At 41.3% G+C, this 24147-nt stretch overlaps 1 protein-coding gene across 2 annotated transcripts; it reads left to right on the top strand.

Moving 5' to 3' along the window:
- The first annotated feature begins 17449 nt into the window (after positions 1–17449).
- Positions 17450–19766, top strand: LOC147639661 (peroxidase 25-like). Of its 2 annotated transcripts, XM_086822310.1 has the most exons (5): positions 17450–17553; positions 17721–17869; positions 17969–18148; positions 18648–18810; positions 19186–19766. In XM_086822310.1, the coding sequence occupies exons 2-5, from the start codon at positions 17798–17800 to the stop codon at positions 19656–19658; spliced, it is 888 nt and encodes a 295-aa protein (XP_086678436.1). In that variant the 5' UTR covers positions 17450–17553; positions 17721–17797; the 3' UTR covers positions 19659–19766. The 2 variants fall into 2 exon arrangements, with proteins under 2 accessions (XP_086678436.1, XP_086678427.1); XM_086822301.1 differs by lacking the exon at positions 17450–17553 and having other exon boundaries at positions 17560–17869.
- The last annotated feature ends 4381 nt before the right edge of the window (positions 19767–24147 follow it).

Below are 24147 nucleotides of genomic sequence, written 5' to 3'. Positions count from 1 at the left end.
CGAGTAGAAAGCCTGATTTCCGCCATTATGGTGACCTGTCCTGCCATCCACGACCATTACCACCACGTCCATGTGATGCAAATCTCCCCTTGCCTCTAAAACCTCTCTGCGAGTAGAAAGCCTGATTTCCGTCATTATCATCATGGCTAGTAGATGCATCCAGAAATGAATCACTGAGTTTGATTTCCTCAACCAGCAAGAGTGAAACCAACTCATCAAAGTTTGGTAAGCCTGTACTCCTCACTGAGATAGATGTATCAAAAGATTTGTATTCCTTGCCAAGACCACGCAAGGTAATATCCACCAAATCATCATCAGGCATGGGGGCATTTATTGTGGCCAATGCATCTGCAAACTTCTTGATTTCTTGCACATAATCATGTATGCTCCTTTTATTCCTTTTGACATTATGTATCTGCTGTCGCAACTGAGACTTGTGAGCACTCGTATATCTGTATCAAACATCTTGACCAAAGTATCCCATGCATCTTTGGGATTCTCAGCATCCTGTATGTGTATGAGCATAGCATCAGAAATACATATAGACAGATAATGTAGCACTTTGAATGCTCTCTCTGACTATTGCTTATGAGCAATAAGCTGCTGCTGTGTAGGTTGTCGAGGTAGCTCAGGCTCTGGCGGCTCAGCACTTGTAATGAGATTCTAAAATCCTTTTCCTTTCAAGAAACTTTTTATCCTGTACTTCCATGCCTGGAAGTTCTTCCTATCCAGCTTTTCACCAACAATCTGAACTGGATTATCCGACATGTTTGCTCAATGCATACACCTTCCACACACTTCAAATCTGTAAATGAGCCTTCCTCAGCTCAACCATACTCCAATGAATGTTCCAGATACTCCAAGGTAGCCAACAAACTCCAAATTTGATGTAGAAAATCAACTTGTATGCATCCCAAGATGAACTGGCTCACGCAGTCTGAGATACCGTGTTTTGACACGCTTTCCAAGGCTCCAAAATGCAATGTAGTGGTGCAATCAAGTATGGATAACTTGCATTGACACCTAAACAACCTCAATGTAGAGTATCAACACCATCTGACATGTGTACATATCAATTTTTGAAAACCCCTTTCTCTGTTTTGGGAAAAACCAGAAAAACCAGTAGTAAAATGGCTCTAATTTCTTCAATATTTATCCAAATTGAGCAACCAGGCATTCATTAGCTTAGCAATAGTGTCCATCAACTCCATGTAATAGGAATTTGTCCAATTGTATAAGACCAAAGATTAATTGCTCAATTAAAAATGCTTTGTTTCTCTGCAACCAGTGGACAGCCTGTTTAATCAGCTCATTCCTAGCACAATTAGGCATTCATTAGCTTAGCAATAGTGTCCATCAACTCCATGTAAGAGGAATTTGTCCAATTGTATAAGACCAAAGATTAATTGCTCAATTAAAAATGCTTTGTTTCTCTGCAACCAGTGGACAGCCTGTTTAATCAGCTCATTCCCAGCACAATTAGGCATAATTCATCAAAAAAAATCACATAGCTCTCTTCTCCAATGTGTGTAGCAACTAATTGCTAAATCAATTGTGGAATGTATCAAGCACCAAGATGTAATTTGGTCCTCCACTCAGTAAAAATATCAAAATCTTCTCTGTTTCTGCTGTCCAGCCAGCGCCGCCTGCTCTAGAGGGTTCTGGGAGTGGTTGTAATGCTCAATGATGAGGTAATCAAGTCCCCAACACTCCTAGGTATGTGTGCAATCCATCAATGCCTTGATTTTTGCCAAAAACATGCTCCAATTTCATCAATTTTTGGCTTCCTTTTCTCTGTTTTGTGAGAGCTCGAAAAACCAATAATTTCACTCATTCAAATGCATGTAAATTGCTCCAAAATCACAGTAGGGCTTGCATAGAAGTTGCCAATACATCCCTCTTTATCAAATACATGTGTCTTTTGCCAGATTTACATGTATTTCCACCATACATCAATGCTTCCAAGCTTTAATGGAAAGCTTCCAAAAACCATAAATTTTCTTTACTTTGATTTGCTCTAACTTGCTTTGTTTTTGCCTGTATCACCTGCAATCCACTCAAGGATGTTTAGAAGACCTTACCCGGTAGGCCAAGCTCTCAGATTTGATAGTATTTGGTGTGCTCCAAGCTTCACAGCTCCAATGGCAAGCTTCATAGCTTCTCTTCACACCTTCTTCTCCCTCTTCACTCACTCACTCATAAACCCTAATAAACAGCACAAGGCTCTGATACCATGTTGAAATAACGGTAGAGGGGGAGGAGACACACACACAGGAGCAAACCCTAATGTATATTGCAAACCCTAACCATAGAGGGAAGCCATCTCCACTCTCACACAAAGCATAATGCCATAATCCATAATCCACACAACACTCTATGAGTTGTGTCCACACTCATCTAACCCTAGCTAATGTCCACACACTATGACCAGCTAGACACGTGGTCATTTATGTCTCACACATGTTCCTACCTAATCTGCCAGCACATAGCATAGCTGGCTCACACTGACATCGAGCTTGAATCTCAACAAGTAGGACCATCACTACATTCATAAGAGAGAGAGAAGCAGGTTGAATGCTTGTGCAAATTTGTGGCAGCAAGAAACTTGGATTGCTGAGCTCCTTATTGGAGTCTAGGAGAGCACGCGGATAGCCCCAATCACTAAGGAGCTACCCTCGGCGGATGGCCCCTTACCACTTGCAGCCAATGCTGTGCCATCTTGGCACCCAAGCTCTAGAGATCATCCAGCCATGAGACTGTCGTTTTGAGTACCCCTGGCCCTCACAAAGGCTGCATCTAATAAGCTATTGAGATTACCATTGGTCGGCTACTATGTCCCACAACAAGTGCCACCACAAGTGCGATGTAAGACTGCCCTTGCATGTCCATCAAGATGCATACATCAAAATTGCATTGCATGAGCAAAGGCTCCAACCAATGCCAAGAAGAAACATGAAAACATCAACACCGCCACTCCTACAAGAAAGCATCAAATTGTAATGCCAAAGAGCCACAACAATACTAAGTGCCAAAGGCAATCCCAAAGCCCGAGAGCCCGAGCAAGAGCCAAGAGAGCTGAAGCCAGAGCTACCTAGCAGTCAAGAAGCAAAGAAACCAAGATCCAAGTGACAAGCCAAATGAACACGTAAAAAATCCCTCACTGCCCAAGCCAACATTGTAAAGGCCACCAAATGAGTAGGCGTTATGTGCATCTACCCAACCACCTGAGAGTAGCTAGTTGAACCCTACTCTTATAAGAGACCTCTAGACCTCAAAGATAGGTCAAGTCTCTATCAAGGGAGGGACCTCACTCTTAGATATGACCTCTAGGCCTCAAAGATAGGTCAAGTCACCATCAAGAGGGGGGGTGTGGTTGGAGAATATGTTGTAACGTCGTATGTATCTGGTACTGACACCTCACCTATTGGGCCTACTTTTGCTATCAGCATGTCCTCTAAATCCGTTGTTGGAACAGTGAATTTGGTTCTAGTGGAAGTATATAGGCTGCACCTATTCCTCCTACACCAGAACAACTTAGATGGGATGAGAAAGATGCACAGGCATATGCACTAATTGCTCTCTCTTGCAATAGGTAAGTTATTCCTCATGTCCGATCGTGTTCCTCTACTAAGAGTGCATGGGATGCCCTTGCCTCTCTATATTAGATGTGCAATCAAGATTGAGTTGCCTATCTTTGGAAAACTCTTAACTTGGAGCATCTGATATAGAGGGTGAATCTATGGATGCATTTTTTACCTGTGTCAAGGATGTGCAAGAACAACTGATCAATATTGATGAGGTATTTCTGGATGGTTCGCTTGTCTCTATCATTCTCAATAGCCTACTTGAACCATATCAGCGATTTTCTACTATTGTCTGCCTACTTCCAAAGAGGAATTCATATTTCTATACCTTTTGATGAGTTGGTAGCTCTCATGTTTACAGGAAGAGAAGTCTCCTTTCAATTAGAACAATGTGCTCGCTTCCGATCAGGCTTTTTCTACCTCTCACTATGGCAAAGGGAAATCTGGGGCTCCTTCTCCTGCTGAACCTAACAATAAGGCACCAGCCCATTCATATTCTTTTCATTTTGAAGGGGAGAAATCTAAGAAGAAGAGATGCAACTGTTGTCGGAAACTTGCTCATGTCATTGAGGACAGTTGGAAGCGAAAAAAAAGTGAGGAGAAAAAGAAATAACAAGGTCTTGCTACCATCACAACTGATAATGCAGAGAAAGCTAATTCTGCACATGATGGCTATGCTGAGGCTATGCTTTAATAGTAACATGCATAGATTTGCCTCCTTTTCCATTATCAAATGTTGATTGGTACCTCAAGTCTGAATTAGGATTGTCAATTGCTCGTGCTATATCTTACATTGATCCTGATGACGATCAGTCCTCAACTACTTTATAGCAATTGCATTGAAAGGGGACACACATTGTGTATTTCTAATGCTGTCGTATGTGGTCACTTATACATTTGACCCCTCAGTTGTGCTATGTCTTGGAGACATACCTATATGTAGTGATGTTTACTTGTTGGGATGTATTACTTATGCTGAACTAGCTCCTTGTTTAAATCACCTCACCTTTGCATCTCATTGACATGGATGCTAATGGAGTTAGATTGTTACATTGTCTTCAGCTTGGTTACCTTTTTACAATGCATAACTACCTTAATATGTGTGGGATTACACATCTTCTTTATTTTTCCATACTGAGAGGTTACCTTATACTCTCATTGATTGTTATATCGGCATTTTTTGCCGGGTTTAATAAATCAGCCCACTTCCATTGCTGCTTCCACCATGTCATCTTGTCCATTAACAAAGTTGTTTTTCAGATATATTGGCATTTAGTGGACCTTGACAGTTTACACATTACTATTGTTCACAGTGCTCACATTCTCTGTTTATTGTTGACTCAACTCAGCTTGTTTAGGCTTTGAATCAGTCCTTTGCTACTCTACTAACATTCAAATAGATTCAGCAAGCCTCAATTTGCCATATTTCTCTACTTCCATGGATCGTGAATTACTTGAAGAGCATGCAGCCATTGTGATTTCTTGGTGATAGCAATTAGACACATGCTGCCTCGAGAAATGGATCAAAATGGCTGCTATAGCGCTTGTTGCTTCTGTCGCATTACCTCAAGAGTAATTTTTTCCATTTGCTGCTTTGGGAGCTCATAATCAGGTTCTAGTCGTGGATGCGTTAAAATTTGAGCTTCTCTGCTGACCAACCGGATTCAACAATTAATTTGCTCGTGACGTTACAACATGCATGTAATGTTTTAGACATTGGGCTTTTGCACTATTTGGGTATCCAGTTTATACCAATGGAGGGGGGCCTCCTGATATATCAGTTTTTCATGTTGCCCCTTATCAACACACTATATCGGATGTCTTCTCCTTATGCAATATCCATCTTTTGTTCATCATTCATGGAGCGTGAGTTAAGCAAATTTCAGCATTTCTCTAGTACTTAGCATTGGCAAGAACTAAAGCACTCGATCTTCTTTATGCGTTTCCACCACCTCATAATCACTGGGCATGATGATCAAAAACTTAGGTGTCAAGAATGGTAACTATTTCCTACACTGTGGCAGACACTTCAAGTTGCAAATCTGAGTACAACAACATTCACTTCAGGTTGTAAATCTGAGTATAGTAGCATTCACAACTATTCAAGCATGTGTTGACTCCGTCATCTATTGGCAGCCCTTGTTATTAGATATTTGTCTTCTACTGCCATTTTGAGATTGCCTTGATTTATGTGCCTACATATAGGCCAATGTGGCACATGGGTTTACCCAATTTCTTCTACACTCTATACATGTTCACATCAATCACTTCAGCTGGGTTTATTAGCCTAGAAGTCCCTGGTGTAAACACTGTACACACAAGCACTTTTTACCTTGTGCTTGTTGCAAGGGTTTTTTCCCCATGTAAACACACTCTTGTGTGTTAGCCACATCAGCCCTAGGGCTAGGGCTATTTGTACTCTTGTACTCCATTCATTCCATATCTATTGACTACATTCTAGCTATCACTATTGTCTATGTTTCTCTCTGAGTTTGTGTGCATGTTTTGTCTGTCTGCACAAAGCATCTTTTTTCACATCCAATATCTCCATTTCCACCTAGTTGAAAGACTAAGTTTTTCCAATGTGCTCCCCCCTCCCTATTGACTTCCCACATTTGACTGAAGTCATCATGGGGTTCCATAACTCCAAGGTAATAGAGCCAATCATGGCATTTTTCAATCACAGAGGTTCTGATAGGGTTTTTTTCCCTCCTTTTTGAGTCTCTCTAGGTTCAACAATTCTTATTTGAACCACACTTTAATCCTCTAGGGGTTTGAAGGATGCTTCCTTAAGGATTTTTCAAGTTCACAATAAAAATATTGGGGGAGGGGGGAGAGCTTGAGCTCTTGCAAGCACACACACAACCACACAATAATGGATAAGACACACACAAAGATGAAAGGTTCAAATCTTCTTCTTCTTATTTCTCTCAAAAGAGATCTACAAAAATTAAGTGAAAACCAACATAAGGATACTAGAGTACTATGTACAAGTGGTCCATATAATGAACATTCTAAGTAAGTGAGCTGGAAAGATGGAAGGGTGAAATCTTCTTCTTCTTATTGCTCTCAAAAGAGGTCTATAAAAGATACATGAAAACCAACATAAGTGCTAGAGTACTATGTACAAGCGGTCCATAATGTGAACATGCTAAGTAGATGAGCTATTCTTGTTTTGGGAGAAACAGTCTTCACCCAAAGACTTCTCTTCTATGATTAACATAGACACCAATGAAAAGATGCAGGGGGGAAGAGAGCTTGAGCTCTTGCAAGCACACTCACACACTCACAAAACCCTAATAGAGAACACACAAGGTGAGAGGCTGGAAATCTTCTTCTTCTCTACTCAACACTCAACACACCATATACAAGAATAAGAGTACACACAATATAAGGTACTCAACCAAATACATACACGGGGTCTCTATAGTGTGAACCCGACTAAATGAGCTGGCGCTATAACTATGGCAGTCTCTAGAATGGCTGTCACACAGCCTGTCATCCCATTGGCCGCATATCACCCAAGATCTCACCAACCATGCCAGTGGTGTAAGTGTGGGGCCTATCCTCCAGGCGGGTCATCAGTGTCCACCGCCTCACTAGACGAGCTCGATATCTCAACACTCCCCCTCGAGCTCAACTCCATCTCATGTACACCAAGCAAAGCCCTGAATCTGCGGAGCTTCTCTGTACCCAATGCTTTGGTGAAGATGTCAGCTACCTGATCCTCTGTGCTGACATAAACAAGGTCAAGGTCTCCTGCCAAGACCTTCTCTCTGACGAAGTGGTAGTGGACCTCTATATGCTTCGTACGAGCATGAAATACTGGGTTCCTGGCCAACTGTATACTGCTAATGTTGTCACAAAAAATGACAACTTGTCTATCCACTGATAGACCCAAATCTGCAAGTAGCTTTCTCAACCAAGCTTTCTCACATGCTGCCATAGAAGCTCCTCTGTACTCGGCCTCTGTACTCGATAGAGCAACCATAGGCTGCTTCTTGCTCCTCCAAGTCACAGCAGCACTCCCCAAAGAAAACATGAAGCCACTTACTGGTAGATCTTCTATATCTGAGATACTACTAGCCCAATCAGCATATGTGTACCCATGTACACATATCTCTGTCCCAGTCTCATAGAATAGTCCACAATGCAAAGTAGACCTCACATACCTCAGTATGCATCTCAATGCATCCAAATGCGGTTTCCGTGTGAAACTTGCATAAACTGACTCACCAATCCAACAGCATAGCTCAAATTTGGTCTGGTGATCGTCATGTAGATCAAGCTTCCTACTATGCGCCTATACATACCTCCTCCAAGATCTCTCCTGAATCTGCACTCAACTTGCCATTCTGATCCAAAGGCACTGAGATAGGCTTATAGCTTGTCATACCATACTTGGACAACATGTCCAAGCCATACTATCTCTGCAGTAATCCAATACCATGTGGTGACCTAATCACCTCAATGCCTAAGAAATATCTGAGCTCCCCTAGCTCCTTCATCTCAAACTTCTGTCTAAGCAAGATCTTTACATCAAAGATCTCTGCATCATGGTCCCCCGTAATAATCAAGTCATCTACATAGATGACAACAAGCACAACCCCTCTATCACCATGTCTCACATACAGCGAGAAATATGCATTGGCTACATGAAAGCCAATAGTGACAAGATATTCAGAAATCTTGTCAGACCATGCTCTTGGTGCTTGCTTTAAGCCATACAAGGCTTTCTTCAGCCTGCAAACATGCTCGGGGTGACTCACATCCTCATAACCAGGTGGCTGCAACATATACACCTCTTCTTGCAAATCCCCATGCAAGAATGCATTCTTTACATCCATCTGATGTAAAGACCATTGCTTTGATGCAGCCATGCTATCACAACTCTCACTGTTGCCATCTTGGCAACTGGGCTGAAAGTTCCTTCATAATCAATGCCATATGTCTGCGCATACCCTTTGGCAACCAATCTAGCCTTGTACCTGTTTATGCTTCCATCACTATTATGTTTTACTTTGTACACCCACTTGCATCCAATGGCTTTCTTGCCTTCAGGCAATTGCACTAAATCCCAAGTCTCATTTCCATATAGTGCATCCATCTCCTCATCCCCCAACAAGGGTGTAGTCACCAACACAAATAGGGAAGAGTAGTTGAAGCTCTTACCCTCGTACCGCTTCCTGTGGTTCTCTTGCTTGCAGCTCAGCCCTTAGCACGAACCAGGCTCTGATACCATGAAAAGATGCAGGAGGGAAGAGAGCTTGAGCTCTTGCAAGCACACACACACTCACAAAACCCTAATAGAGAACACACAAGGTGAGGCTAAAAATCTTCTTCTTCTTTACTCAACACACCATATATAAGATAAGAGTACACATAATATGAAAGGTACTCAACCAATACATATACAAGGGTTCTCTATAGTGTGAACCCGACTAAATGAGCTGGCGCTATAACTATGCCAGTCTCTAGAATGGCTGTCACACAGCCTGTCATCCCACTAGCCGCATATCACCCAAGATCTCAACAACCATGCCAGTGGTGTAAGTGTGGGGCCTATCCCCCAGGCGGGTCATCAATGTCCACCGCCTCACTAGATGAGCTCAATATCTCAACAATATCCATGAACTGACAAGCGTGGTCTAGTGGAGAAGTATTAAAGTTTGAGATTTTTTACTACAGCAGCCATCAAGCTCCCACTCAAAGGTGACAGTGTGCTCCATAGGGAAGGCAATACGAAGATGCAGAAAGTACAGGAGAGACAAAAATGTGAAATGAAAATATCAAAACGAAAGAACAGGTGGAGCAATCACGATTGAGAATGTAGGCGGTTGAAATGATAAAACAAGGTGGAGCAATCACGATTGAGAATGTAGGCGGTTGAAATGATAAAACAAGGTGGAGCAATCACAATTGAGAATGGTCACGATAAATTTTTTTTCTAAAAAATATACAAATATATATGTATCTATAAATATATAAAAAAATATACAAATATTTATTGATTCTAAGTATTATTTTTATAAAAGGCTAGTCTGTTTGTAAATACACACACACACATGTCTATATTTATATATTATATTGTATATATTTTAGGCTAAGAATCTATTAGGATATATGTATTTTAGTGTGTGTATATGTGTGTATTTACAAAGAGACTAGCCTTTTAACTATTTTAGGATCTATAGATATATTAGACTATATATCAATTAGGCTACACACACACACACAACACACACATTTATTAAAATACATATAGCTTAATATGTGTGTGTGTGTGTGTGTGTAACCTAATAAATACCTAGACTAATATATATATATATATACACATCAATATATATATATGTACATATATACATAGCCTAAACTATATTCTCTCTCTGTTTTGAGCCTTAATGTTTTGAGCTTTCTCCCAACACACATTTCCAACAACCTCATCAATGCATGTGGGCTCTACAACCTGCATAACCTTTGCCATATATGCATAGTGATGTGCCACATAACCATCATATGTAAATCTCTGCACAGGGTTCTTCACTCTCCCTGATCTTCGTAGCTTTTCATTCATGGCTTCCATAGCCTTCTTTACACCAGGTGTTCTCATAGCTGGAATCCCAAGCTCCTCATCAAGGCTCATATCTGAGCCACTAGACTCTCCATCAACATGAGAATGCCCTGCAGAAATGTCAGGCATACCAAGGGGCTCAATCACTTTCTCTTTTCCTTTACGTGATGTACTAATCACATTTGCAGGATTGGTATTATGACGCAGCCTGCCACTCCATGGTCTATCAATAGCATCTGCAAGTTACTTCACTTTGCCATCCTGCATAGACAATGGCACATCTCCAACATGGGCAATTGGATGAGCAGTGTCATCCCCTGTTTCCACAAAACCTGGTCTTTTCGGGTTTTTCATCTCCTTGAACCACTCCCCATGACTTGTCATGTGGTTTGAAGCACCTGAATCCACATACCATACATTATCTTTTTGTGCTGCATCAACATTTTCAGACATGGCATTCAACGACATGCTGCATAACAAACAACCTTTCATTATCCTCATTATTTCTGCTTGAGGATGCATAGTTGTTTTGCTGCACTTTTCCATTTTGCATATCAGCCTGCTTCTTATTATAACATTCTGCCTGCACATGTCCAGGCTTACCACAATATTAGCATTCACGTGCATCATTATATTGCCTTTGCCAATTTCCACGGCATCTTTGACTCCCCCTGCCTCTGAATTTGCCTCTTCCACCTGCGTGTTGTTGTTGTTGTTGATTCTGGGACTGTTGTTGTTGCTGCTGCTGCTGGCCATAATTCTGATTACCTGTTCGGCTACCTCCTTGACCGCGTCGACGGCCTCCTCTACCTCGTCCTCTTCCTGAACTCGTGTAGAAGGCCTGTTGCTCTGAACTGTTTTTGCTTTGTGAAGACTGTTGGTCTTCACCCAAACTCTTCTCTTCGATAATCAGCATAGACAACAAATCTGTAAAGTTGGGAATGTTTTCCCGAGTCTGAATAGACGTCTTGGACGCCTTGTATTGTGGCCCGAGGCTACGTAGACAGACCTCCACCTTATCATCATCATCTACTAACACACCAATAGATGCAAGGGATTCCACAATGCCCTTTATCTTCAACGCATAGTCATTCACAGACATGCTCTTTTTCTCCACAGTATGAAGTTCATTCTTCAACTGTATCTTACGTGCCTTGGTATTTGTTTCATAAAGCTTTACCAAGGTGTCCCACGCCTCCTTGGGGGACTTGGCATCCTGAATGTGCCCAATCATGGTGTCCTGTATACTAATGGAGAGCCAATACATGACTTTCCTGGCTCCTTGGTTCCAGTCTTTAAACTCTTTCACATCTGCAGCAGTCGGATTCCGGTATCTCCGGTGCCTCTTCATGCTCACCTTCTATGTAGTCCCAATAGCCTTTTCCCATCAGGAAATTCGTCAACCTGAACCTCCAAGTATGGAAGTTATTCTTATCCAGCTTCTCAGCCACAATTTGTGTTATGCCATCATTAGACATCTTCCCAAACACACAATTTTACCAGAAACTACACTCTGGTTTTTCCTACACAACTGCTGTATTTTCTGCACAGTGATACCGCAGTCCACTCAAATGTCACAACCAGTGACCTCAATGTGACATACACCCAATGGCAACTGTAGACCTCTTTGCAGCACCCACAGTGTTTGCACAGTCAATCTGTCTTCTTGTAGTTCTTAAAACAGAGTTCTGCAGAGAATTGATGACTTACCCGCAGTGCTCGAAATCGCCTGCTTTCTGAAAAACGGAGGTCCAGATGTGCCCGAAACGCGTTTTTAGCCCAGAAACTTTTGTCCGATAGGACCTGTCCGATAGGACCTGTCCGATAGGACAGTATAGTTGCCCTATAGCTTTACTCCCACGAAGAAAGCTCCTCAATCAGAGATCGTTGCCGATGCCTCTCGTTTAGTCACCAACACAAATAGGGAAGAGTAGTTGAAGCTCTTACCCTCGTACCGCTTCCTGTGGTTCTCTTGCTTGCAACTCAGCCCTTAGCACGAACCAGGCTCTGATACCATGAAAAGATGCAGGGGGGAAGAGAGCTTGAGCTCTTGCAAGCACACACACACACTCACAAAACCCTAATAGAGAACACACAAGGTGAGAGGCTAAAAATCTTCTTCTTCTTTACTCAACACACCATATACAAGAATAAGAGTACACACAATATGAGAGGTACTCAACCAAATACATACACGGGTTCTCTATAGTGTGAACCCGACTAAATGAGCTGGCGCTATAACTATGCCAGTCTCTAGAATGGCTGTCACACAGCCTGTCATCCCACTGGCTGCATATCACCCAAGATCTCACCAACCATGCCAGTGGTGTAAGTGTGGGGCCTATCCCCTAGGCGGGTCAGTGTCCACCGCCTCACTAGACGAGCTCGATATCTCAACAACCAAATCCCAAAAGTAGGGAACATTGTCTCTTACAGTAATAGAGGTCTTGAATAGCTTATATTCTTTGCCAAGCTCATTCAAATAGACGCTCACCAAGTCATCGTCTTCCACTTAACCATTAATAGATTCAAGGGATTTAACAATACTCTTGATCTTTAACAATACTCTTGATCTTCAACGCATGCTTATTGATAGACATGTTATTCTTCTCCACTATATGCAGCTCCTATTTTAGCCGCAACTTCCTTGCCTTTGTGTCTATCTTGAACATCTCCACTATATGCAGCTCCTATTTTAGCCGCAACTTCCTTGCCTTTGTGTCTATCTTGAACATCTTCACCAAGTTTTGTCATATAACTATTGGAGTATTGGCATCCTATATATGCCCTATCATAGTGTCTATCACACTAACTGAAAGCCAATACATGACTTTCATTACACCTTGGTTTAAATCTTTAAATTCCTTTATCTATGTTGCAATAACATTCTCTTCGGGCAATTCTAGAGGCTCCTATTTGTCTCCTTAAACATAGTCCCAAAATCCTATTTCCATCAAAAAATTGGTCATTTTAAACTTCCATGCATCAAAGTTATCCTTGCAAGCTGACAATTTGGTTGATGTTGTTAGACATATTTGCTTGCAACTATTAGAAATCTGTAAACATACAATTTCTGTATGCAACATGTAACACAATAGTACTTGTTGCAGCGGTACTTCTATATAATTTGTATGTCACAACATGTCACTAGTGTATATATATATACTCTAGTCACAACACAGAGTACATGTACATACACCCACAATCAGTAATATATGTGCAATAACTATTTGCACACCCGTTGCACTGCAAAAAACCAAAGTTCGGACAGAAATAGTTCCAAATTAAAACTTTCCAAAAGTGCCCAAAAATATTTACAAGGGCCGAAACGTGTCTAAAATGTGAATTTGGCCATCAAATTTCAATACAAAGTACTACACACCATACATGAACCTTTGCACCTACGAAGATAACTCGTCAATCGTGGTAGAGACATGTAGCTCCCAGAGCTGTAGAGGGAGTGTCGTGCCGAAACAATAAGGAAGAATATGATGATGCTCTTACCTGTATACCACTTCCTTTAACTTCATAGGCTTCCTTTGCTTGCCACTCAGCTCCTTAGCCTGAGAAGAGAGAGCTCCTTAGCTTGAGAAGAGAGAGCTTGAGCTCTTGCAAGCACATACACACTCACATAACGATGGATAAGACACACACCAAGATGAAAGGTTGAAATCTTCTTCTTGTTCTTGCTCTCAAAAGAGGTCTACAAAAGATAAGTGAAAACCAATATAAGTACTAAAGTATTATGTTGGTTGTCCTATATACAAGTGGTCCGTAATGTGAGCTCTGGCAAGATAAGTATGCCATAACTTAGTTGAACTAGGTAGGTGTAGTCCAAATGTAGAATCACTAAACAAAGATTCATTGTGTCAGCAACCAAAAACGTGGTGTAAAGGTCTCATAATTACACCATTAATTTTTGGCAAAACTCAGTGCAATTATTGAGCAATGTGTGTGATGCTTCTAATAGCTCAACTCAGCACAAGGTATCCAATTCTATAATTAGTTTTATGGAAATTGAGGCTTTTTGAAGGAGCTATAAGCAATTAAAGCTCACTAATTATCCTCTATTGGTGTTGATGCATAATTAGCATTAATCTCCACTAGCCCTAAAATGTGCTTTGAAGTTATGGTTAGCTCAATCTCATTACCGAGAATCCAAATGTATGCTTAGTTTTGAATTTCAGGCAAGATTGAAGGAGATATTAGCAATTAAACCTCTCTAATCTCATTCTTTCGTAAACCAAATTTATGTTACAAGTTTGCATTGAACTAAAAATTGGACATACATAGTCAAAATTGACACTTCCACAAAGTGCATACGATGAAAAATTAATAGAGCCGAAACGATGCCCAAAACACACAGGAATCATGTTGAAATATGTAAAATTTCAGGTAACGTAGTTAACATAGTTAAATGTAGTTATGCCTTGTACATTTTATATAGAGCATGAGAAACCCAACTAATGTCAAGGTGAAATGCTTGTAACAACCTTGTAACTAACGATAGGAATCCTTGGGTCACTTACTCCTGAGAGGCCTAATGAGAAAAGACTTATGAAGAATTAAAGCTAATTTCTCATCTTTTTAACACACAATTCTCCATATATGCAATAGAGCTAGTGTTTTCTCTACCCTTGTAACTCTTTCTCCACACAATTCTCCATGTATGCAATAAAGCTAGTGTTTTCTCTACCCTTGTAACTATGTTATGAATTAGGATTAGTGAGTGAGTGAGGATCAAGGATATTGTAACCCATGAGATACATAGTTGTTGAAGTGTGATAACATACACGACAAGTTACCTCTCTACAAGAGTTGGCTCATGAGATTTTCTTAATTTGTCTCTTGGGGGGTGCATTTGAAATATGTAAATGTATCAAATAGTTTAATTCAAAATGTTGAGATAAATTTGTAGAAATATACTTACATTAGAGAGCTTATTACTGTACTTTGAAAAAAAATATATGTTTATATAGAAAAACGAACATTTTAAATACTCTACTTACAGATATGGTATTTTCAAAATACCACTTGAACGCACACGATATATAAATTTTCTATAGAGTGGATCCCCTTAGATTTGGCTGAACTAGCTAAGCACCATGATATATGTTCGAGTGATGAGGAAAAAAAATCTCTTAACATCCAAGGACTGGACTATTTGAGGAGAGGTCTTTTAAAGGTCTTTTCTACATAGTGAATCCCCTTAGATTTCATTGAACTAGCTAAGCCCTACGATATAGGTTAGAGCAACTAGGATAAAGAATCTTTTAACATCCAAGAACTAAACTATCTGAGGAGAGGTCTTTTAAAGGTTGGTGATTCATGCAATCCTATGGGTATGAGTATGGAGGCACAATGTGATGCTGATATAATGTGTGATATAATTGACACATGGTGTGATATAATGCCTTAAAGTAGTTCTAGTTTCATAATTGGACCCTTCGAGGCCTATAGCTTTTTTAGGGTTGAGACTAGCTGGCTCATTGTAATGGTGATGCATGATGCGATCTTTGTGAAAATTCCTACACTTGGTAGACACTACTACTTTGAGTGGAACAATGCTATAGCTTTCAGTTTGCAAGTTCTCTCTCGCTAAGAGCTAGGATAAGAGCGGAAAGATCAATTGGCAAAGGATGTGAGAGCAATGATGCTTGTGGGAACTAGCTATATAACAGGTGGAGCAAGGATGTTTTTGGGTCATATTCAAATTATTAAAAAAAGAGAATGGGTGCAACTTACTAAACCATATTAGGAGCTCCACTTGTTTACATGGGGCTAGGTTTCATGCTTACATTATTAGAAGAAAGTTGCTATATCAATATGTTGGCTATGCCTCTGATTTTTTTAAAAAATTTAGATGTGTGATAGTTTAATCTAAAATTCATGAGGGCAATTCGGTTTTACCTAGTTGAAGACTCCTAAGTACAAATTGTTTGAACTTTATAGTGTCTTGCATTTTATATTAAGGTATTTAGAGAGAAAGAATCACAATAAAGTACAACTCCCACCAATCACTGGCAATATTACATCGGACAAAGAGCTTCACAAAAAATAATACCAATAAATTTATGCCATCAACATTGGATTCTTAACATGTCTCTTTTGCATCAAAATGGTTTTCTTATTCTTTAATTTTTAAGCTTTTGATGGCATCACATGTCAAATAGTAGTCATCATGCTGAGGATATGGTAGCACAATTGTGTATTTGAGTTAAGTACACACAACTTGGCAAGTTGATGTACCTTTTAAGTTGAGGTACAACCCCCACTTATATTGCAAACCATTATGGGATGTAGGCTTTCTTAAAGTTGTGGGTGGTCGTCTCTTTCCATTCGTTCCTAACACAAGGATAGCACTAGAAATTCAGTGAATTAGGAATATAGACACGCTATTCCTCTTAAAGGATGGAAGAGATAATCATGGTCATCATTCTTTACACTCAAACCACAAATTAAGTGGTAAAAGAAGTTTAAAAACAACTTTGCCTTTTTTAAGTGGAAAATTTGTGATGAATGGATTTTCTTTTGAGGGTCAACCACACCCACTATGAAGCTCATTATCTAGTTCTTTCAAAAATATTTTGCGCCTATTAGTCTAACCTAAGCAAGTTCATTGTCTATCCTTTTTAAAACAAATTGCAAATACCCATTTGCAAAAGGGTGTCATACCACTATGTAGTGTTTTTATTGTAAACAACAACTATACTTACAGAAAAGGGTGTCATGCCACTATGTAGTGTTTTTATTATAAACACAAACAATAATACACCAGTCAAAGCATAATTTGAAATTTTCGAAAATACAAAATAGACCTCCATGACTTCTTATTGTGAGCAAAAATTATGTGTACACAAACGATAAATAATAATCACATCTGCTTACATTGTTTTACAGATGGAAGGGTAGGATTGACACTTGTCAAAGGCCACTAAGAATACTAGTGCACTTTATATTGATTCTGAGTTTCAAGTTCAGCTTTCCGACCCACAACCTTTTCAGCAGCAAATTCGGTGGAAATAGGGTTTTTTGTGGGGCCGTTTCCTTTTCTTGTGCTTTCTTCTCTCATTCGGACGTTTGATGGTTTTTTTTATTTTTATTTTTATTTATTTTTTGGGTGGGTGAGTGGGAGAGAGTGAGGGAGGGGGAGGGGTGACAAACTGTGAGTGAGGGGGAGGGGTGACAAACTGTGTATATTATTTATTTTTTTGTTTGGGTGGGTGAGTTGGAGAGAGTGAGTGAGTGAGTGGGGGGGAGGGGTGACAAACTGTGTGTATTTTAGTTTCACTAGCTAATAGAGCCACAGCGCACACTCACCTTTTCATAGTTCCTTTGAAAGCTGGTAGGCGACCACACTTCCGCTGTTTTATATATATCAACGTGCAGCATACTCTTGTAAGTTGATCCTCATCAGCTTTTGTGTGTATGTGTGTGTGTGAAGGAGAGTGGAAGGTGTAGGAAGCTCAATATGGCTGCTTCTTTTAAGCTTGCTCTTTTAATAAGTATTGCTCTGACCAATTTGGCCGCGATCTCTCTCTTAAGCCCCAGCTTCATGAGCGCAGTGCTTGCGCAGACCCACATTGGGTTCTACGACAGCTCTTGCCCGAATGCAGAGTCCATAGTGAAGTCGACAGTTCTAATGCACACGCAATCGGACATCAGCATACCTGCAGGCCTGCTGCGCCTGCATTTCCACGACTGTTTTGTCCGGGTGAGCTTAGTTAATTATACAAACGTCTTAAGCAGGCCCAGTACTACTTATAAATCTGTTGATAAGTACGTGCTGATCAGAGGTTGAATTATTGCGCAGGGGTGTGACGGATCCGTGCTCATCAGAGGACCCAACGCGGAGAGGTTGGCGCCAGCCAATCAAGGGCTCCGAGGGTTCGAGGTCATCGACGATGCCAAGGCCAAGATTGAGGCGGTGTGCCCTGGAGTTGTCTCCTGCGCCGACATACTCGCCCTCGCTGCCAAAGACGCCGTGGAGCTGGTATGATCGATCAAATTGCATGCTGCTAACAAATTGTTTGGATCGCACAAGCATATGATTTATCCTCAGGCAATAATTATGATTATACGTATGCATGCATACACATACTATAACCCATTATATAAATCCGTCAATATTGAAAACAAGAAATAGCACGTGAGGTTCAACGGATTGGAAATGCAACCTGAAAACAATCTATAGATGTTGACCTTTGAATACACTCTATAACTGATCGTTTTTGTGTGTGTGCGCGCGCGCGCGCGGGAGAGTGTGTGTGTGTGAGAGAGAGAGAGAGAGAGAGAGAGGAGGTCGGAGGGAGGCAGGCTGTATGTGGGTGCGTGGGTCTATGTGATGTGTGTGAGTGTGTGAGAGAGAGAGAGCGCGCGAGAGAGAGCGCGCATGTGAGAGAGAGAGAGAGATTACAATGATCAAAGAGCAGAAATCTTTGTGATGTCTTTATCGATCATGTGATCGAACTTCTCCTATAATTAATTATCAGAGCAAGGGGCCTAGTTGGCGTGTTCCTCTTGGACGACTAGATGGGAGAGTGTCTTCTGCTTCAGATGCATCGAACATGCCTTCGCCCACAGACGCCATCGTCATCCTCAAGCAGAAGTTTGCTGAAAAAGGGCTCTCAGTAGAAGACCTTGTGTTACTCAGTGGTAAGCTATTACGATTTCAATTCTCATGTCGATATATAGTATCTGGAGTAACCTTCTAAATTAGCACACTCCGTCCGAGTATAATATACGTACTGTGGATAATTATCAATTGTGGGTCTAGTTACGTGTCGATATATTCAATGTTTATCACAAGCTCTTTAATTGAGTTTGTGCGATTATATCATAATCCTTTGGATCTAGTCCTGTGTCACTTAAGCTTATGAGTGACAAGCTTTTCATAAATGAGTATGAGTGTAATAATTTCTCGTTAGATTGATGCAGCTGTATATTTCTCAACCACTCTATCTGCTTATACTTCATGTTAGATTAACGTTTAATTAACCTCTATAATGATTTTTTTTTGGGTGTGTGTAGGTGCCCACACGATTGGACAGACCGACTGCAGATTCTTCAGCTATAGGCTTTACGACTACACAGAATCAGGCCAGTCTGACCCCTCCATCAATAGTGATTTTGTGGGGGAGCTGCAAGACCTATGTCCGGCCAATGGAGATGGGTCGACCAAGGTGGCGTTGGATAGAGGAAGCCAGACCACCTTTGACACTAGCTTCTTCAAGAACTTGAACAAAGGCTATGGCGTGCTAGAGTCTGATCAGAGGTTCATGTCCGACGACACCACAGCCGATTATGTGAGAAGATATGGAGGGATTAATAAGAGCGGGGGGCTTGGAGGGCTCATTGGTGGCCTCATTGGTGGCCTTCTCGGTGGGGGATCATCGTTTGATTCGGCCTTTGCTAGCTCCATGGTTAAGATGAGCAACATCGAAGTGAAAGTAGGTGGTGACGATGATGGAGAAATACGAAAAGTATGCTCAACCTTTAATTGAAGGATTAGGCCCCCCCCCTCCCCCCCCCCTCTACCATCGAGCTACAAACTGCAGATGTAACTGATATTCATAGACAAGGATTTGAACATGCAATGCCACAATCATGTCATTATATTTATAAATAAAAGCGATAATGTGAACCCTCCCACGTACACGATTTGAACATGAAATGCCACAATCATGTCATTATATTCATAAATAAAAGCGATAAAGTGAACCCTCCCACGTACACGATTTGTGCATATTTTTCACATTGACGAAGTTGTATTGGTTGTTTGGTTGGTAACCAGCCAAGGTTACACGTTACTTGAGTAGAAGGTTATGCTTACTTAGATTGGTCCATCATTAAATGTTTATCAGAGTTTAAACGAGATTGATCAATGGCTACAAGCTTCTTAAGAGTGATCAGTAACGTTTGCATGTTATCATTTTATGTGTTGACTCTACAATATCAGTTTAAACGAGATTGAACAATGGTTACAAGCTTCTTAAGTGTGATCAGTAATGTTTGCATGTTATAAATTTATGTGTTGACTCTGCAATACCAATCTTTTCTACCACACTTTAAAACTTATTATTCCTAAGTTTTTTAAAGAACTAACCATACAAATGTAGGATAGAGAGGATTAGAAAGATGTATCCATTTCTATTAGCATACTCTTTAATAGAACATAATTTGAAATAAATCATTTCCATATAAAATGAAACCCTTGGTTACATAAGTCTTTGCTCATGAGCCAAAGAAACTTAAGGGTAATCAGCCGAGACATAACTTATAAGAAGAAATCTTATCCATGGTTGCACAACTCCCAATAGGAAGGAATCTTATCCGTAGCTACACAACTCCCGACCTTGATGATCAGAGCAACCAATGGAAGTTTGCATCACACAAATTTATTGAACAAAGAGATTGTTCGTGAAAACATTTTATCTACTCTTTCCCATCCTTACTTTGTTCCTTTAAAAAGAATCACATGTCGCCAAGCTATATTCTTACCAATTGTTTGGCCCAATAATGTGAAATTCTTGATAGATTAGAGAATCACTTGAGCCTTTAGATTCTGAGTTTTTGGCACATAAACTAATGTATATTCATCATTAATAAGTTTCAACTCCCAAGTTGTTAGATCATTGTTAGTTTTTATTCCCAAGTACATTTAGAGGTACTATGAACAACCATGCCCCATTATACACACTTAAGGTGTTGATGAGTGTTGAGTATTGTGAGTGAAATTTTGTAGCTCTCCTTTGGCAGTCTATGAACATGTGATCGATTGCACATCATTCACATAAGGTGTAAATAATTATAGGTGTTAAGATGACATTCCAAGTTGGACAGTTTGCCACCTTGTGTGGTCCACGACGATAGAAGCATTGCAATGTTTGCCTAGCTTCTTCGGAAAGAGAAAGGCTTGCCATGGTCTATACTGTTAAAAAGTTTTGCCATTACTTTTGGAACCAAGTTCATTTTCTTTGTCAACCATCACGCTCTTCTTTACTTGGTAAATAAACCCTGTACCTGTGGTAAAAATTAACAGATGGCTTGAAATTCTGCTAGAATTTGACTTTATCGTAATAGTACAAAAAGGCTCACAACATGTATTGGCCGACCATCTGTCGCACATTCCTAATGGAGAGCCACTGATGGGTGTCGATGATGACTTGCTAGCTATGTTTAGTTCCTGAATGGGGAAAAGAAGTTGCACACTTCTTAGTTAATGGCCTATCGACCAGAGCACCAATTAACAAGGACATAGCAAGACACCTCATCAAAAAAGTTACCCCCTATCAGTTGATCATCACCCAAGACAAGTCTATAGGCAGGGGAAAGAAGGAATCATGAGGTGATGTGTCTGGGAGGATGAATACGTCTCTATTTTAAAGCAAGCCCACTCTGGAATTGTAGGAGGACACACTACAAGGGATTGGGCTCATACCCGCGCTCTTAGCCGCTAAAAATGACTTGTGAAAAAAAGTAGCGGGCCCGTGTATCAGCGCGTGTATTCTCGCGGCCAGAGACATGCGTGTAAAAACGCGTGTACAGTGCCTCTCAGACGCGCGTATACACGGGTGTTTAGCCGCGTTTTTTTTTTCAGACGCGTTAATACACGCCAGTATACACGCGTCTTATTCTATTAGACGCAGTTATACACGGGTGTATAGCCGCATCCTGTTTAGTTCCAATGTCCCAGCCGCGTTTTTACTTGCGTCTGTACACGCGTTTCTTTTATTTAGATGCGCTTATACACGCGTTACTGCCAGTTTATACGCGTGTATACACGCGTTATTTCCAGTGTATCCGCGCAGATACACGCAATTTTTAGCAGTTTTGACGCGTTTATACACGCGAACAGAGAGCAAAAAAAAAATCCAGAGAGTGCTATTTGGTGCCTGAATACTGTTCCAGCATTCCAGCACCCAATAGCACTCTCTGGTTTAGGGTTTTTGGTGCATTAGACCATCCACGAAGAACATATGCACGAGGGAGATTAAGACAAGAACGACATGAATGCATACATTGTCATTACACGATTCAAGACAGCCATGAATGTAATACTATCGATCAATCAATTCAATATTACTATCAAAATTTCATACATGTATACAAGGGAGTCCATATCTCGAAGTAGCCCATGGCTTGAGTTTACAAAAAAATATATACAATCACATCCTAAATATGGAATGTGATACTACAAATCTGAGTACTACTCAGACCCAGATGATGACTCGGTGCTCCCCTCATGCTCAGATGAGCTCGCATCGGTCGGAATGTCCGAGGAGTAGTGCTCACGTCCACCCTCTGCAGCGGCGGCCGGTGGATCATCAGCAGCTTGTGCCTGTTCAAGTAATATATAGTATATAAGTATATATATATATATATATGCAATTCAATAAACCAAAACCATTCGTTACGAATTTTCAAGTACCTGTCGACCGTATGGTCTCATGGCCAACTCAAACTGCGCGTCCGTAATACGTCCCTCGGCTCTGAAGATGGCCCACGTGTCACGTCTGCTATGCCGGCGAGCATACGCAGTATCGTGGGTTGTGGGCTTCCTCCCCGTAACCCGTCGCTGTATCATAATCAACACAATTTGTAAGATTAAAACAATTCATAGAATCAATGAATTAAGTAAACAATCAAATAAAGTGACAGGATACTTACGAACTCTGCCTCCCATGACTCGACGCCGCCAGATCCGAAATGCGAAGATCCAACGGTCTCCATCTGGATCCGTCGTGCCTCCACATGCTGCCTGCTCTTCACGCCACCCTCTGCTCGTTTCTTTGCCTCCTTCCACTCGCGTTTGTGCGCAGTGGCAGGTTTCTCGGCAGGATAGCCACCCGCAGCTACATTTAACCGGTCATCGTACGCGAGTTTTTTAAGGTGAGATCTTTTATTACTTAAGATCTCCCTTATTCGCGTCCTTCCCCATACATCCGAGAATGTAGCATGTGGGGGATTGGGGTACCGACTGTGTACAGCCTCTATCACCTCCCCAACTAATCGGCTATTTTGATCTTTAAATTTAATAAAACAATTTCTATATGAGTTTGATACTACCCCACGCATGTATTCCATTACCTCCCTCCCCCTCGCATCCATCACTATCCCGCCCCTATCCGTCACATCATAGCAAACCACTCTCTCCATCTCTCTCATCTCCTCCTCTTCCGAACTGTCTCCTCTAACTCTTCTCCCTCTATCTCCTCTCTCACCCCGTGCCCTACTACCTCCCCCACCTCCCCCACCTCCCCCACCAAAGCACCCGCCGCATCCTCCCCCACTCCCACTCTTCCTACTGCTGCGGGTGGAGTCACGACTGGGGGATTGTCTACGTGACGGTGGCTGTGAGCCCTGACGTGACGGTGGCTCTGAGGGAGCACGTGATGGTGGCTATGAGGGTGTACGTGAGTGTGTCTGGGACGAGGTATGTCTCCTCGGTGGACGTGGAAGAGGAGAAGCTGCATGCCGTCTCGTCGGACTCGGAGGAATAGACGGCACTGGAGTGCCCTGGATACTCACGACAGGGGTATAGACACCAGGCAGGGAAGGAGGGGGATGGACATACATATACTCTGTAAGCTCAACCGGACCAGGTTGGCGCCCAAAGTGATTCATCATCTCCATCAACCAATTGCTGTACGCAAATGGATCGGATGAAGAACCTGGAATATCCATAAAGAACCTGCAACAAACATCATCATGTACATCATGGGCTGTCTCTTGACTCACACATTGTCATTACACAAGTCAAATGCCTGCAAACCCTGAAATCTGAAACGCGGCAGTTTTCTGTCTGCAGAAACGCGTGTATACACCCGGCAAAAAATGCGTGTATATACCCGGCAAAAAACGCGTGTATATGCGCGTGGAAAAACTCTGCAGACAGGTTACACGCGCTCCTACACGCGTTCCTACACGCGACCTGCGAAAAAAATTTCTCGAAAAGACCGACCCCCCGACAAAAACAGAATGTCCTTACAA

The sequence above is a fragment of the Cibotium barometz genome, chromosome 3, assembly GCF_041138505.1.
Source record: "Cibotium barometz isolate CiBa-2024 chromosome 3, ASM4113850v1, whole genome shotgun sequence".
Classification (NCBI taxonomy): domain Eukaryota; kingdom Viridiplantae; phylum Streptophyta; class Polypodiopsida; order Cyatheales; family Cibotiaceae; genus Cibotium; species Cibotium barometz.
Note: the sequence above shows the minus strand (reverse complement) of the source record. Positions and strands in the feature narration are given on the sequence as shown.